Genomic DNA, 16,844 nt, shown 5'->3' with positions numbered 1-16,844 from the left:
CCAAAGTAAAAAACAAATCTAGTAATTTCTGAAATAAGTTCCATACCCACCCCATTATTTCCATGAAGCATGATAGTACCTCATAATGAAGGGGACAAAAGGTGCCATGCTGAGAGCAGAGGAACTGCCGTCCATCGGAGAAGGGTAGAGCCTTCCCAACACCAAAAGTAGGAGAAACATGCTTGGATGACGGTTTAGTTCCCCTGAATCACTAAAGAAAAAAAAAAAAAATTACTGAATATAAAAGATTTAAAATGTAGGAGATGAGGCTACATCTTCAAACATTTTTTAATCATCAATCCATATGAAGTGAGACTCTCTGTGATCAAGGGCTAGTTTTTCTTTTTTCTTTTTCTCATTTCACTTCCTATCTACCCGACATTCCTAATATGGAAGAACTATTGGCAAAGCCACAGACTGAGCTTTTGCATACAACTCTACTCTAAGGCTCATCACTAACCCGAGTCTCCTGTTTTATTAGAGCTGTTCCCACAGCGGGCAGTGCCTCTTCCAGGGGAGACTTCCACCATTCCAATGGACTTATGAAAATATGAACAGGCAGTCACTTCCTAAGGCCAGGAAAGCCTGTCTGCACAAACTACTAATGTGAGGAAATGTATCATAAACAGAAGTAAAATTCACTGAAGTAATTTTATTTTCCCATTATAGACAATTAGTATAAACTCATACCAAGAGCAAAAATTGCTTGAACACAAAAGTGCATATTCTAAGACATGCATACACTGAGAGGGCAATGGTGAACTTTTCCATATGCCCTGATCAGACTGGGAGCTCTCTTCATGGCTTTGCTTTATGCATCCAGGGTCACTGGCCATCTTTGCTCATGTAAACCAATACCATTTCTGATCATAGTTGACCAGATTAGTCACCTAATTACTGGAGCTCCACAGTGGTCAGCCGTAACAGGTCAGTGAGAAAAAATGACAGGTGTGCAGTACGCAAACTCAATAATGTAAACTCACAGATTAAAAATAGAAGAGCAAGAAAATAATTCCTAACAAAAGGAATCACCACGCGATGCTACAAAGCTAGTTTAGTTCTGTATAACACTAAAAAGAGGATTAAATTAGATAAAACACAATTTTTCATGAACAAATCTACTGTAGAAAGCCAGGCAACGTGATGGAGCAAAGGAGAATGTCTTGTTTTAAATCATCATGTTACAAGGAAGAAGTTGATTTAAAAACTGTTTCCTGAAGAAAAAGTCTCAATAAAGTAATTCATATCCTTGATTTCACTTTGCACCGCCCTATTCACGCCTTACCTGTCCACAGTATTGGCTACAGCTTCCAACTGTTTAAGAAGAAAGGGGTAGAGCTCTGGGAAACGAGAGAAAAATTCTCTCCCTGTCAATCTGTGGAGAAGAAAAAATAAGATAAATTACTATTATTTTTTTCCTCTAATCTGATAATAATGTCTTTTATTTTTATTTTTTTAAAGGAAGATAACTAAGCTCATTTGGATATGTAACAAAGTGCCTCAGAAATTTAACAATCAACAGAAATAATACATATAATGATTTTGATTTTGGACATGCTCTTAACACATGAAATTTTATCTCAAAAATTAAAACTATATGTGTTTACAAATATTTGATATTAAAATTCTGTCAGGAAAGAAATACATACTGTATCTTTACGCAAATAACACGCACCTTCTACATTTGTTTGCCAACCATGCCCTACTCCTGTGAGGTATTTTCATATTCATAAATATGTATGCCAATTTTTTAAAACATGTTGCTGTAAAAAAAAGCAGCACTTACAAAAATACCTTGCAGGGGGTGGGAGTGGTTGGCAAACAAATGTGTTATTTGTGTAAAAATATGGTAATTTGTGAAAATGCCAATTTTCCACAATTGATTTGGACTATGAGTATAGGAAACACAATAGTCTAAGTATAGACTATGAGTATAGTAGAAATGAGACTGACTCAGTTTCAGTGATAAGGGCAGGTCTAGACAAGGGCTTGTTGACTTTGGCACTACTGATATTTTGGAACAGATAATTCTTTGTTGAGGGCTGTCTTGTGCATTGTAGGGTGTCTAGCATCATCCCTGGCCTCTACGCACTAGGTGTTAGTAGCATTACCACCCCTACGGCATGACAATCAAAAATGTCTCCAGACGTTGCCAAATGTACTCTGACGGCAAAATCTTCCCTGGTTGAGAACCACTGGTCTAGAGTATGGTTATCAGAAGTACAGACCTGGTAGGTGAGCTTCTGAAGTGCCAAATCCCAGCCAAAATCTATAAGGATTACCTTTTCCAACTTTATAAAGGCAGGTTAACTACACTTGAACTCTGAATGGGTCCTAAAATAGTTCCTCAGTCTGAACAGCTGACTAAAAAGCTCAAGCTAAATACAGCATTTAGGAAAATACTCTGTCTTCATAACTCCTGAAGGACTACTGTGAAGGAGTGGCATGTATATTCTCTAACCTGCCCATTTTTATCAACTCTAGAGTTACGCACTTATATTTGACATACAATGAAATGCTCAGATCTTAAGTATGCCATTCAATCAGTTTTAAAAAATGCATATACTCACATTTATGCATAAGTTTATGTAATCTACACCCCATTCCCCCAGGTATCTGCCAGTTTGTCGTACCGTGGGGGCTTGTGTGTTGCTGTGATGCTGGAAGCTATGCCATGGGTATTCAGATACAAGCAGGGTCACCCATGGAGGACAGGTTTCAGCTGAGCTTCCAGACTAAGACAGACTAGGAAGAAGGTCCCGGCAGTCTACTTCTGAAAAGCATTAGCCAGTGAAAATCTTATGAATAGCAGTGGAACATTGTCTGATATAGTGCTGGAAGATGAGCCCCCCAGGGTTGGAAGGCACTCAAAAGATGACTGGGGAAGAGCTGCCTCCTCAAAGTAGAGTCGACCTTAATGACGTGGATGGAGTAAAGCTTTCGGGACCTTCATTTGCTGATGTGGCACAACTTAAAATGAGAAGAAACAGCTGCAAACATCCATTAACAAACGAAAACTGGAATGTACAAAGTACGAATCTAGGAAAATTGGAAATCGTCAAAAATGAAATGGAACACATAAACATCGATATCCTAGGCATTAGTGAGCTGAAATGGACTGGTATTGGCCATTTTGAATCGGACAATCATATAGTCTACTATGCTGGGAATGACAACTCGAAGAGGAATGGTGTTGCTCTCATTGTCAAAAAGAATGTTTCAAGATCTATCCTGAAGTACAACGCTGTCAGTGATAGGATAATATCCATACGCCTACAAGGAAGACCAGCTAATACGACTATTATTCAAATTAACGCACCAACCACTAGGGACAAAGATGAAGAAATAGAAGATTTTTATCAGCTGCTACAGTCTGAAATTGATCGAACGTGCAATCAAGATGCGTTGATAATTACTGGTGATTGGAACGCGAAAGTTGGAAACAAAGAAGAAGGATCAGTAGTTGGAAAATACGGCCTTGGTGATAGAAACAATGCTGGAGATCGAATGATAGAATTTTGCAAGACCAACGACTTCTTCGTTGCAAATACCTTCTTTCACCGACATAAACAGCGACTATACACATGGACCTTGCCCGATGGAACACACAGAAATCAAATGGACTACATCTGTGGAAAGAGACAATGGAAAAGCTCAACATCACCAGGCAGAACAAGGCCAGGGACCGACTGTGGAAGAGACCATCAATTGCTCATATGCAAGTTCAAGCTGAAACTGAAGAAAATCAGAGCAAGTCCACGAGAACCAAAATATGACCTTGAGTATATCCCACCTGAATTTAGAGACCATCTCAAGAATAGATTTGATGCATTGAACACTAGTGACTGAAGACCAGACGAGCTGTGGAATGACATCGAGGACATCATCCATGAAGAAAGTAAGAGGTCAATGAAAAGACAGGAAAGAAAGAAAAGACCAAGATGGATGTCAGAGGAGACTCTGAAACTTCCTCTTGAGCGCTGAGCAGCTAAAGCAAAAGAAAGAATTGATGAAGTAAAAGAACTGAATAGAAGATTTCAAAGGGCCTCTCGAGAAGACAAAGTAAAGTATTATAATGTCATGTGCAAAGGGGTGGAGATGGAAAACCAAAAGGGAAGAACACGCTCGGCGTTTCTCAAGCTGAACAAACTGAAGAAAAAATTCAAGCCTCCAGTTGCAATAGTGAAGGATTCTATGGGGAAAATATTAAACAACACAGGAAGCATCAAAAGAAGATGGAAGGAATACACAGTCATTATACCAAAAAGAATTAGTCGATATTCAACCATTTCAAGAGGTGGTATATGATCAGGAACTTGAAGAAGTCCAAGCTGTTCTGAAGGCACGGGCGAAAAACAAGGCTCCAGGAATTGATGGAATATCAATTGAGATGTTTCAACAAGCAGATGCAGCGCTGGAGGTACGCACTTGTCTATGCCAAGAAATATGGAAGACAGCTTCCTGGCGAACTGACTGGAAGAGATCCATATTTATGCCTATTCCCAAGAAAGGCGATCCAACCGAATGTGGAAATTATAGAACAATATCATTAATATCACACGCAAGCAAAATTTTGGTGAAGATCATTCAAAAACGGCTGCAGCAGTATATCGACAGGGAACTGCCAGAAATTCAGGCCGGTTTCAGAAGAAGGCGTGGAACCAGGGATATCACTGCTGATGTCAGATGGATCCTGGCTGAAAGCAGAGAATGCCAGAAGGATGTTTACCTGTGTTTTATTGACTATGCAAAGGCATTCGGCTGTGTGGATCATAACAAACTATGGATAACACTGGGAAGAATGGGAATTCCAGAACACTTAACTGTGCTCATGAGGAACCTTTACATAGATCAAAAGGCAGTGGTTAGGACAGAACAAGGGGATACTGATTGGTTTAAAGTCAGGAAAGGTGTGCGTCAGGGTTGTATTTTTTCACCGTGCCTATTTAATCTGTATACTGAACAAATAATCCGAGAAGCTGGACTATATGAAGAAGAACGGGGCATCAGGATTGGAGGAAGACTCATTAACAACCTGCGTTATGCAGATGACACAACCTTGCTTGCTGAAAGTGAAGAGGACTTGAAGCACTTACTAATGAAGATCAAAGACCTTCAGTATGGATTACATCTCAACATAAAGAAAACAAAAATCCTCACAACTGGACCAATGAGCAACATCATGATAAACAGAGAAAAGATTGAAGTCGTCAAGGATTTCATTTTACCTGGATCCACAATCAACACCCATGGAAGCACCAATCAAGAAATCAAAAGACACATTGCATTGGGCAAATCTGCTGCAAAGGACCTCTTTAAAGTGTTGAAGAGCAAAGATGTCACCCTGAAGACTAAGGGGCCCCTGACCCAAGCCATGGTATTTTCAATCACATCATATGCATGTGAAAGCTGGACAATGAATAAGGAAGACGGAAGAAGAGCTGACGCCTTTGAATTGTGGTGTTGCCAAAGAATATTGAATATACCATGGACTGTCAAAAGAACGAACAAATCTGTCTTGGAAGAAGTGCGGCCAGAATGCTCCTTAGAGGCAAGGATGGCGAGACTGCATCTTACATACTTTGGACATGTTGTCAGGAGGGATCAGTCCCTGGAGAAGGATATCATGCTTGGCAGAGTACAGCGTCAGCGGAAAAGAGGAAGACCCTCAACGAGGTGGACTGACACAATGGCTGCAACAATGAGCTCAAGCGTAACAAGGATTGTAAGGATGGCGCAAGACCTGGCATTTTCGTTCTGTTGTGCATAGGGTCGCTATGAGTCGGAACCAACTGGACGGCACCTAACAACAACAACACCCCATTAAGACTCATAAAATGTCCATCATCTTAAAAAGTTCCCTCATCAACTCCAAATCAACTGTCACCCCTCTAAAAAAACCGCCAATCTAATTTCTATCACCACAGTTTGGCTATTCTAGAATTTCATATAAACGTAATCATAAAGTTTATGAGATTCAGCTATATTGGTAGATATACATTAGTTTCTTTTTTTTTATTATTAAATAGTATCCTACTTTATGACTAAACAAGTCTATCCATTCTCCCGTTAATGGGTATGAGCTGTTTCCATTTCTTTACTATTATGAATAAAGTTGCTATAAACACTCTTGTACACAGCTTTTTTGTGGCCATATGTTTTTTTTTTCTCTTGGATAAATATTTGAGAATAAAACTGCAGTGTGCTTAACATTTAGTGAAAATGTTCTCCCAGCGTGGTTACATAATTTTACACTCCCAACAACGAGTGAGAGTTCTGGTTGCCCCACGTCTTTTCCAGCATTTGGTATTGTTTTCTTTTTTTTTCCTTTTAGTCATTCTAGTGGGTAAGCAGTGGGATCTCACTGTGGTTTTAATTTGCATTTGGATGACTAATAAAGTTCATGTGCTTACTGGTCATCTTTATCAAAGTATCTATTCAAGTTTCTTGCCAGTTTTTTTACTGGGTTGCTGGTCTCCATTGCCAGATATATGAATTGCATATACTTGCTCCCAGTCGGTTGTTTGCCTATTTTTTTTTTTAATGATGTCTTTTGATGAGTAAACCAAAACCAAACCCACTGCCATCAAGTCAATTCAAACTCATAGCGACCCTCTAGGACAGAGCAGAACTGTCCCACAGGGATTCTACAGCTATAAATCTTTATGGAAGCAGGCTGTCACATCCTTCTCCCATGGTGCGGTTGATAGGTTTGAACCTCTGACCTTTTGGTTACCAGCCAAGTGCTTAACCACCATGCCACCAGGGCTCCATTTTGATGAGAAGTCTTAAAATTTAGATGAAGTCCAATAATTTATCAAACTTTTTTCTTCAGTGATTCATGCTTTCTATGTCCTAAGAAATCTCTTCCTACCCCAGGGTCACAAAGAAATTCTCCTCATTTTATGGTTTTGACTTTTATATTGAGGTCTGCAGTCCATCTCAATTTTTGTGTATGGTGTGAGGTAGAGGTCAAGATTCCATGTTTCTACATTGTTGTATTTTTAAAGAGCGATGCCTTAAGAAAAGAGATATGCCTTAAATAGGAGAGACAGTACTGGGGAATTCAATATTATAAGATGACATTCTCTCCAAATTGATTACAGATTCAATACAATTCCGATCAAAATTATAATAGGGGTGTGTGTGTATGTATGTGTAACCTGACCAGCAGATTCTAAAATTTAACAGACACCCAAAGACCAAGAGTAGCAAAAACAATCTTGAAGAAATACAAGGTTGTAGGACTTACCCAATCGGACAGCTAGAAATATCATAAAACTTTAATACAGGCATACCTTGTTTTATTGTACTTCATAGATATCATGTTCTATACAAATTAAAAGTTTGTGGCAATCCTGCATTGAGCAAGTCTATTGGTGCCATTTTTCCAACAGCATGTGCTCACTTCATGTCTCTGTCACATTTTGGTAATTCTCACAATATTCCACACTTTTTCATTATTATTATATCTGTTAGGATGAACTGTGATCTTTGATGTTACTATTGTAATTGTTTTGGGGTATCAAGAACTGTACCCATATAAGACAGCAAACTTAATAAATGTTGTGGGTGTTCTTACTGGTCCACTGATAGGACGTTCCCCCATCTCTTTCCCTCTCCTTGGGCCTCCCTGCTCCCTGAAACATGACAATATTGAAATTAGGCCGATTAATAACCCTACAATTTGCCTCTAAGTATTCAAGTAAAAGGAAGAGTCATACATCTCTCGCTTTAAATCAAAAGCTAGAAATGTTTAAGCTTAGCAGGAAGGCATGTTGAAAGCTGACATAGGCCAGAAGTAAGGTCTCTTGGGCCAAACAGTTAGCCAGGTTGTGAACACAAAGGCAAAGTTCTTGAAGGAACTTCAAACTGCAACTCCGGTGAATACACGGACGGTAAGAAAGTGAAACAGCCTTACTGCTGATACGGGGAAAGTTCTAGCAGTCTGGATGGAAGACCAAACTAGCCACAGCATTCTCTTAAACCAAAGCCTAATCCAGAGCAATGCCCTAACTTTCTTCAATTCTATGAAGGTTGAGAGAGGTGAGAAAGCTTCAGAATCAACGTTGGAAGTTAGCAGAGGTTGGTTCACAAGGTTTAAGGGAAGAAGCTGTCTCCATAACATACAAGTGGAAGGTGAAGCAGCAACTGCTGATGTAGAAGCCGCAGCGAGTTATCCAAAAGCTGACTGGTGAAGGCGTCCACACCAAACGACACACTCTCCGTGTAGACGGAACAGCCTCAGGTTGGAAGACAACGTCACCCAGGTCTTCCGTGGCTAGAGGGAGAAGTCAAGGCCTGGTTTCAAAGCTCAAAGGACAGGCTGACCCTCTCATTAGGGGCTAACGCAGCTGGTGACTTTAGGTTGAAACCAACGCTCATTTACCATTCTGAGAATCCCAGGGCCCTTAGGAGCTACGCTGAATCTCCTCTGCCTGTGCTCCGTAAATGGGACAACCAAGCCTGGATGACGGCACATCCGTTCACAGCATGGTTTACCGCATATTTTAAGCCCACTGTTGAGGCCTACTGCTCAGGAAAAAAAGATTCCTTTCATTGAAGATGTACCCGGTCACCGTCTTCATCTCTGATGGAGATGTACAAGAGATTAAAGTTGTTTTCATGCCTACTAACACAACATCCATTCTGCAGCCCATGGATCAAGGAGTAATTTTGACTTTCAAGTCTTACTGTTTAAGAAATACATTTCCTAAGGCTATATATAGCTGCCATAGATAGAGACTCCTCTGGTGGATCTGGGTAAAGTAAATCGAAAACCTTCTGGAAAGCATTCACCATTCTAGATGCCTTTAAGAACATTCATGATTCATGGGAGGAGGTCAAAATATCGATATTAACAGGAGTTTGGAAGAAGTTGATTCCAACCCTCATGGATGACTTTCAGGGGTTGAAGACTTCAGTGGAGGAAGTAACCGTAGATGTGGTGGAAAGAGCAAGGGAACTAGAACTGGAACTGAAGATGTGACTGAATTGCTGCAATCTCATGATAAACCTTTAATAGATGAGGAATTGCTTCTTATGGATGAGCATCCTGTAAAGATGCTGTGCACACTGTTGAAATGACAACAAAGAATTTAGAGTATTACATAAACTTAGTTGATAAGGGAGCACCAGCATTTGTGAAGACTGACTACAATTTAGAAAGAAGCTCTACTGTGGGTAAAATGCTATCAAACAGCATCACACTCTACAGAAAAATCGTTCGTGAAAGGAGTCGTCGACTGATGTGGCAAAACTTCACTGTCGTCTGATTTTAAGAAATTGCCACAGCCACCCCAACCTTCAGCAATCACTACCCTGATCAGTCAGTAACCATCAACATCGAGACAAGATCCAACACTAGCAAAAAGATTACAATTCACTGAAGGCTCAGGTAATGGTTAGCATTTTTAGCAATAAAGTATTTTTTTAATTAAGGTATGTACCTTGTTCTTTTAGATATAATGCTATTGCACACTGTAAAAACAGCATGAGGGCACTGTCTGACTTCCTCTAACTCCACAAGGGGGAAGGAGAACCAAGATCAGCAGCACAAGGCTGACTCCCATGAGGCAGAAGCCAGACAAGCCTCCTCTTTCCGTCATCTTTACCAATTCTGACACCAACAGACTGTTACGTCCATTTTACTTGGATTCACAATAAACACCCATGGAAGCAGCAGTCAAGAAATCAAAAGATGCATTGCATTGGACAAATCTGCTGCAAAAGACCTCTTTAAAGTGTTGAAAAGCAAAGATGTCACCTTGAAGACTAAGGTGCACCTGACCCAAGCCATGGTGTTTTCAATCATCTCGTATGCCTGTGAAACCTGGACGACGAATAAGAAAGACTGAAGAAGAACTGACACCTCTGAATTGTGATGGTGGAGAACAATATTGAGTATACCACGGATTTCCAAAAGAACAACCAAATCTGTCTTGGAAGAAGTACGGCCAGAGTGCTCCTCAGAAGCAAGGATGGCAAAACTACGTCTCACATAGTTTGGACATGTTGTCAGGAGGCATCAGTCCCTAGAGGAGGACATCACTCTTGGTAAAGTAGAGGTTCAGTGAAAAAGAAGACGACCCTCAATGAGATGGGTTGACACAGTGGCTGCAACAATGGGCTCAAGCATAACAATGACTGTGAGGATGGCTTAGTACCCGGCAGTGTTTCGTTCTGTCCTACATAGGGTTGCTATGAGTCAGAACCAACTCAATGGCACCTAACAACAGCAATAACTTCCATGGGCACTGATTTTGGATCCAAGTAAAATGAAATCCTTGACAACTTCAGTCTTTTCTCCATTTATGAAGATGTTGCTTATCTGGTCCAGTTGTGAGGATTTTTGTTTTCTTTATGTTGAGGTATAATCCATACCAAAGGCTGTGGTCTTTGATCTTTATCAGTTAGTGCTTCAAGTTCTCTTCACTTTCAGCAAGCAAAGTTGTGTCATCTGTGTAACGCAGATTGTTAGTGAGTCTTCCTCCAATCCTGATGCTGTGTTCTTTCTTCATACAGTCCAGTTTCTCGGATTATATTTGCTCAGCATACAGACTGAATAAGCATGGTGAAAGGATACAACCCTGATCCACACCCTTCCTGACTTTAAACCACACAGTATCCCATTGTTCTGTTTGAATGACTGCCTCTTCGTATAAGTATAGGTTCCTCATGAGCACAATTAAGTGTTCTGGAATTTCCCTTCTTCGCAATGTTATCCATAATTTGTTACAACCTACATAGTCAAATGCCTTTGCACAGTAAAAAAAAAAAACAAAAACAGGTAAACGTCTTTCTGGTATTCTCTGTTTTCAGCATCAGCAATGACATACCTCGTTCCATGTCCTCTTCTGAATCTGTCTTGAATTTCTGGCAGTTCTCTATTGATGTACTGCTGTAACCGATTTTGAATGATCTTCAGCTAAATTTTACTTGTGTGTGATATTAATGATATTGTTCAATAATTTCTGCATTCTGTTGAATCTCCTTTCTTTAGAATGAGTACAAACAGGGATCTCTTCTAGTCGGTTAGCCAGGTAGCTATCTTCCAAATTTCTTGGCATAGACAAGTACATGCTTCCAGCACTGCATCAATTTGTTGAAACACCTCAATTGGTATTCCGTCAGTTCCTGGAGCCTTGTTTTTCACCAATGCCTTCGTGCAGCTTGGGCCTCTTTCTTCATTATCATTGGTTCTTGATCACATGCTGCCTCCTGAAATGGTTGAAGGTCGACCAATTCTTTTTGGTACAGTGACTCTGTATTCCTTCCATCTTCTTTTGATGCTTCCTGAGTTGTTTAATGTTTTCCTGGTAGTATCCTTCTCAATATTGCAACTTAAGGCTTGAAGTTTTTCTTCAGTGCTTTCAGCCTGAGAAATGCCGAGCATGTTCTGCCCTTTTGGTTTTTTGTCTCCAGGTCTTTGCACATTTCATTATAATGCTTTGTCTTCTCGAGCCACCCTTTGAGATCTTCTGTTCAGCTCTTTTACTTCATCATTTCTTCCTTTCACTTCAGCTACTCTACATTCAAGAACAACTTTCAGAGTCTCTTCTGGCATCCATTTTCATCTTTTATTTCTTTCCTGTCTTTTCAATAACTTCTTGCTTTCCTCATGTATGATGTCCTTGATGTCATCCCACAACTCATCTGGTCTTCGGTCATTAGTGTTCAATGCAGCAAATCTATTATTGAGATGGTCTCTAAATTCAGGTAGGATATACACAAAGTGGTATTTTGGTTCTCATGGACTTGTCCTAATTTTCTTCAACTTCAACTTACATATGAGCAATTGATGGTCTCTTCCACAGTTGGCCCCTGGCCTTGTTCTGACTGATGATATTGGGCTTTTCCACAGTCTCTTTCCATAAATGTAGTCGATTTGATTCCTGTGCATTCCATCAGGCGAAGTCCATGTGTATAGTCACTATTTATGTGGCTGACAAAAAAGGTATCTGCAATGAATTCGTTTGTCTTACAAAATTCTACCATGTAATCTCCAGTATCGTTTCTATAACCAAGGCCATATTTTCCAACTACTGTTCCTTCTTCTTTGTTTCCAACTTTCTCATTCCAATTACCAGTAATTATCAGTGCATCTTGCCTGTATGTTTGATCAATTTTAGACTGCAGAGGCTGGTAAAAATCTTCAATTTCTTCACCTTTGGCCTCAGTGGTTGGTGTGTAAATTTGAATAATAGTTGTATTAACTGGTCTTCCTTATAGGTTATGGGTCTTATCACTAACAGCACTGTACTTCAGGATAGATCTTGAAATGATCTTTTTGATGATGAACGTGAAGCCATTCAATTTGCATTCCCAGCATAGGAGACTATATAATTGCCTGACTCAAAATGTCCAATACCAGTCCATTTTAGCTCACTTATACCTAGGATATTGATGCTTATACGTTCCAATTCATTTCTGACAACTTCCAATTTTCCTAGATTCACACTTCGTACATTCTACGTTCCAATTATTAATGGATTATATGCACTTGGAAACCAAAAAAAATCCGTGTGACTCACATTACTGTGATATTCTCTTTATTGCAGCGATCTGGAACCAAACTCGCAGTATCTCTGAGGTATGCCTGTAATTAAGACACTGTGGTGACCAGTAAGCGATCAAATAGAATAGAGAGTACAGAAATTGAAAATACATATATGAAAACTTGATTTACAAAGAACTGGTACTGCAGATGATAAAGAAAGGTGCTATGGCAACTCATTACCCACATGGACAAAATTAAATTCCAGGGATTCAAACCCCAGAAGGAAAAGGTAAAATACTAAACTCTTTAGAAGATAATAGAGAATAGGATTTATTAAACAAGACTCAAAAAGCATCAACTAATAGGGGCAACTGACAAAATCAACTACATCAATTAGTATTTTTAAAACAATTTGTATCCCAAAACACAGCATAAAGAAAAAAAGCAAAATAATATATTCATGAAACTTTTTCAGCTATTTTGAAAATCCAGGATTCTGCTCTGATCATTCTTGGCATAATGCTTCTTTCTTTCCCCCAACAACAACCCCAGGCAACCTAGTTGGCCCATGCTCCAGGTGGCAGCCTAGCCAAAGGGTGTCTAGAAAATTCAAACTTAATTCTGTTCAGCCACCTGGGTTCTCTTGTAGGATTGATATAGTTCTGTATCATAGAGGTAATAATCACTTGTTTGAGCGCACCATTTGCTACAATGGCCTACACGAGCCAAAGTGGGAAATATAATAGTTTCTGTAAGTTTTATAGAAATGTCTTGTCTCTCTTTCACCTGACCCTTCCAGACAAAAGGTCTAGTTGCAAGTAGGGGATGACTGAAAAAAGGCAAAGATGAAATTATAGCTATTGGAAAGGGACACACTGATTTTGTGGTAGTGGAGGGAAAACAATCTTGACACCTGGGGAGGGAATACAGACCTGAGGAGAGGGGAGGTCTCTGTCTTTCTTAAATTCCCCCAGACTCTTCCTCACCAAGGAAAACATCCTGGTGTGGCTCTCCCAACCTGTTGCAAAAGCATTAAATTTAACTAATTGTTGGGTCTGCCATCCTCTGCCAGACACCTCTCACCACAGTTTGATCACTTTTCCCCTTAACCCAGCTGAGAAGTCTATCAGGAAGTGTACGGAAAAGTCCTGGCCGCAGCACCTGAACCTGCATGCAAAATTGCAGTCATGGCATAATCATTGCATGGGGCAGTTGAACGCCACTCAGCTGGTGGTATGGACGAACAGGACAGGCTGGAATAACTGCCCTTAGGCAGTCTCTCCAAAACAAGAACTAGACTCAATTATTTGAATTAAACTAGTAACTTTAAGGTTTACCAGCTGGCTGGTAGGCCAAGTTAGAGGCCCTGTCAACATATGCCTCCCAAATAATGTAGAGGGGGCCAAAACTGTAAATAACACTTGCTGTATAGGGACACCACGTGTATCCTTGGGACTATATTTCTTTTTGTGAATGCCAGACATTAATTTGCCTCCCCCGCAAAAACACAGTGACTTGCACCTTAGGGAATGTCATAAGAAAACATCAAATGTTTAAGGCAACACCACCAGTGGACCACAGCCCTCAGATGACTGACTGTGGAGATCTCTCCAAAATGAGGCTACCCCTGGTTATTCAGGGGAGCTTCCCAGAGGTATAACTGACTTATTATTTTTACTCACCCTGTGAGCAGCTTCCTACTATGGGAGTCATCTGATTAGAAAATTCAGTACAATACGTGTTGGCTAACTTTGTGTTCAATGCTACTACCTCAGCCCTGAAAGTCATTTGCGTCTGCGTCAACTCACTGGATAGGGTCATTACGGATGAAGAATTGTCCTAGACTTCCAACATACAGGTTAAGGCAAAGTCTGCACGATTGCTAGAACGTCCTGCTGTCCCTGGATTAGTGCCTGGGGCTAAGTGTAAAGGTCAATAGAGGAAGTTCAGGAGAAAGCTACCTGGCTTTCCATGGTAGACCCTGATGGCTTACAGGATTGGTACAACTGGTTAGGTCTGAGACCCTGAGGACATGGCTGACGTCAAATCCGCGAGCTGGCCTCATCTTGCTGCTTGGAATCCTGTTTTTAGTAGCAGCCTTAATAAACGTTGTATGAGGAAAAAGAAGTGGATTGGTTCCAACCATCAGACGTTCTCTAACCATCTTAATACACGGTTGAATCCCTTTCCTCTGAATCTTGGAACGTAAGAGTCTTACCTCTCATTTGTTACTTAATCAAAACTGTAATGCGACTGCATTTATTTCAGTAGCAAATATTTTTTAAAAGCACCTGAATAATTCATGTTGGACTCTGTGCTTTGTCCTGTGGGAGGGACAAACAATATAAGACAGTTGCTGCTCTTGGAGCTTAAAATCTGGTCAGGAAGACAGGCAGATATATAGAATATGAAAGTGTAAGGCAAAATATCGTAAGGGTTGAGTAAGTGATATTTACAATAAGAGTTCAGATTTAGAAAAGGTATCATTGGGAGCTGGAGAAGTTAGGGAGTTTTGTGGAAAAGATGTTAACCAAGATGAGCCTTGAAAAAATGCTAAAAATGGAAAAAGAGGCGAGAAGACAGCAGGGACGAGGTGAGCAGGTATAGAAACCAAGTGGGTAGACGGGTTGGCTGGATGACAAGAGAACGTCAAGCCAAGAAAAGGCGGAAGTTGGGTTGGCCGATTCTCTGTTGTCATAAGAGTTCTCTTTTTAAAACACAAAATAATCATGAAACCTTATAAGATTATTGGCGCCCTATTGCTTTTTGGATATAATCTAAATGCCTTAGTCTGACTATTTAAGAAATTCTACTTAATGTGACTCACTTGTACAGCCATTTTGTGCCTCTCCACCTTTACAATCTGGCCATATAGTAACTCCTCTGGTTCTATGGACATTCCATGCCCTCTCCAGACTCCAGATCTTGGCAAATGCTGGGATCTACTGAAAACACTTCTCTGTTCTTTCACCCCTCTTGCCAGACTAACTCAAATGAATCTCTCAATTTTTGGCTTAGGCAGATTCTTCCAGAACATCTTCCCTGATGTCTCAAGTCTGGTTAGGTGCCTCTCCTTGGTGTTAAACAACCTAGACTCTCCCATCACAGCACTAGCAGTACGTCATACGTGCAATTGCATGCTCACCTGTTTCTTTCCCCTACCAGATCATACACCCTGCATGGGCAGAGAACATATCTATCTTATTTTTCCACAGGATCCCAGATACTAAATATGATGCCCAGTTCATAGCTGATGTTCAATAAACAGTTGCTGAACGAATGACACAAAAGGGCAGAGCGCTTAAGACAGACAAGGAGAAAAGCAATTACGACTAAGACAGTAAGAAAAAAAAATTACTACGTATAAATTAATTTCTTAAAGGACATCATTAGCTATATCTAAGAGCATTCAGAATCATCACTTAAGTTAATAAATTGTGTATCCTGCCCCACACCCACTGCCACTGAGTCGATTCAGACTCACAGCAACCCTGTAGGACAGAGCAGAACGGCCCCCTAGGGTTTCCAAGACTATAAGTCTTTACGGAAGCAGACTGTCACATCTTTCTCCCATGGAGCGGCTGGTGGGTTCGAACTGCCAGCCTTTTGGTTAGCAGCCAAGCACCTTAACCACTGAGCCGCACCAGGGCTCTAAGCATCCTGCCAGGGCTTAAAATTTTTTAAAACACAAACAGATGAAGCTTGTTTCACCGGTTTGCAAACAGTTCAATTCTAGTTCACCCAAACAAGCAAATAGGCTGAAATGTTACCTCCGCAATATAGCGAGCCCTGGGGGTAATTCTCCAGTGACAGGCATCTCAAATCTGTTTATCTATGTGGTCATGAACTGGCCCAGCAACTTTACAAAAATAGAAGAAGTAATAACCAAAAAGGAAAAACAGAATCTCCATAAATTCAAGTTCCTAGGAAGAGAAAAAGGAGTCCACCAAAAATTGTGAATGGGATCAAATAGGCAGGCATAGTTGAAACCATGCCAGGATAGACAGAGGATGAGAAGAAAGTAGGCTTTAAACTCAGAATTGTCAGACTATGTAAAAGGTGAGTTATCCCCTATCCTATAAGGTAAGGATTATGCAGGAACAACCAACTAGGGGTCCTTGAGGGAAACACAGAACCTACTTGAGTAAACCTACTTGCCTAACATCAAGAATAAGGAGCCAAGAGCACAATGTAGCTATGAGCTGCACCAAGAAGACACTCCTCTGCCTAACTGGTTTAGTGCTGGGCTCCTCAGAGGCTGGCCAGGGCCTGGGACAGAGTAGGTACTGAATGAATGAAAATGCCTCTTTGGTGTCATTTTATTTTAAACACTTTTTAAAAATTA

The 16,844-nt window shown here is 40.4% G+C and overlaps 1 protein-coding gene across 8 annotated transcripts in view; it reads right to left on the bottom strand.

Annotated features, from left to right (window-relative positions):
• THADA (THADA armadillo repeat containing) overlaps positions 1–16,844 on the bottom strand; it is a 362,922-nt gene that overhangs the window by 215,670 nt on the left and 130,408 nt on the right. For all 8 annotated transcript variants that reach the window (XM_064277151.1, XM_064277150.1, XM_064277147.1 and 5 more), the window contains 2 exons: positions 1,286–1,375; positions 80–211 (listed from right to left, as the gene is read on the bottom strand). In XM_064277151.1, the coding sequence (XP_064133221.1) occupies positions 80–211; positions 1,286–1,375 (222 nt within the window). The remainder of the gene's footprint in view (positions 1–79; positions 212–1,285; positions 1,376–16,844) is intronic.

This window comes from Loxodonta africana, chromosome 26, assembly GCF_030014295.1.
Source record: "Loxodonta africana isolate mLoxAfr1 chromosome 26, mLoxAfr1.hap2, whole genome shotgun sequence".
NCBI classification, from domain to species: domain Eukaryota; kingdom Metazoa; phylum Chordata; class Mammalia; order Proboscidea; family Elephantidae; genus Loxodonta; species Loxodonta africana.
Note: the sequence above shows the minus strand (reverse complement) of the source record. Positions and strands in the feature narration are given on the sequence as shown.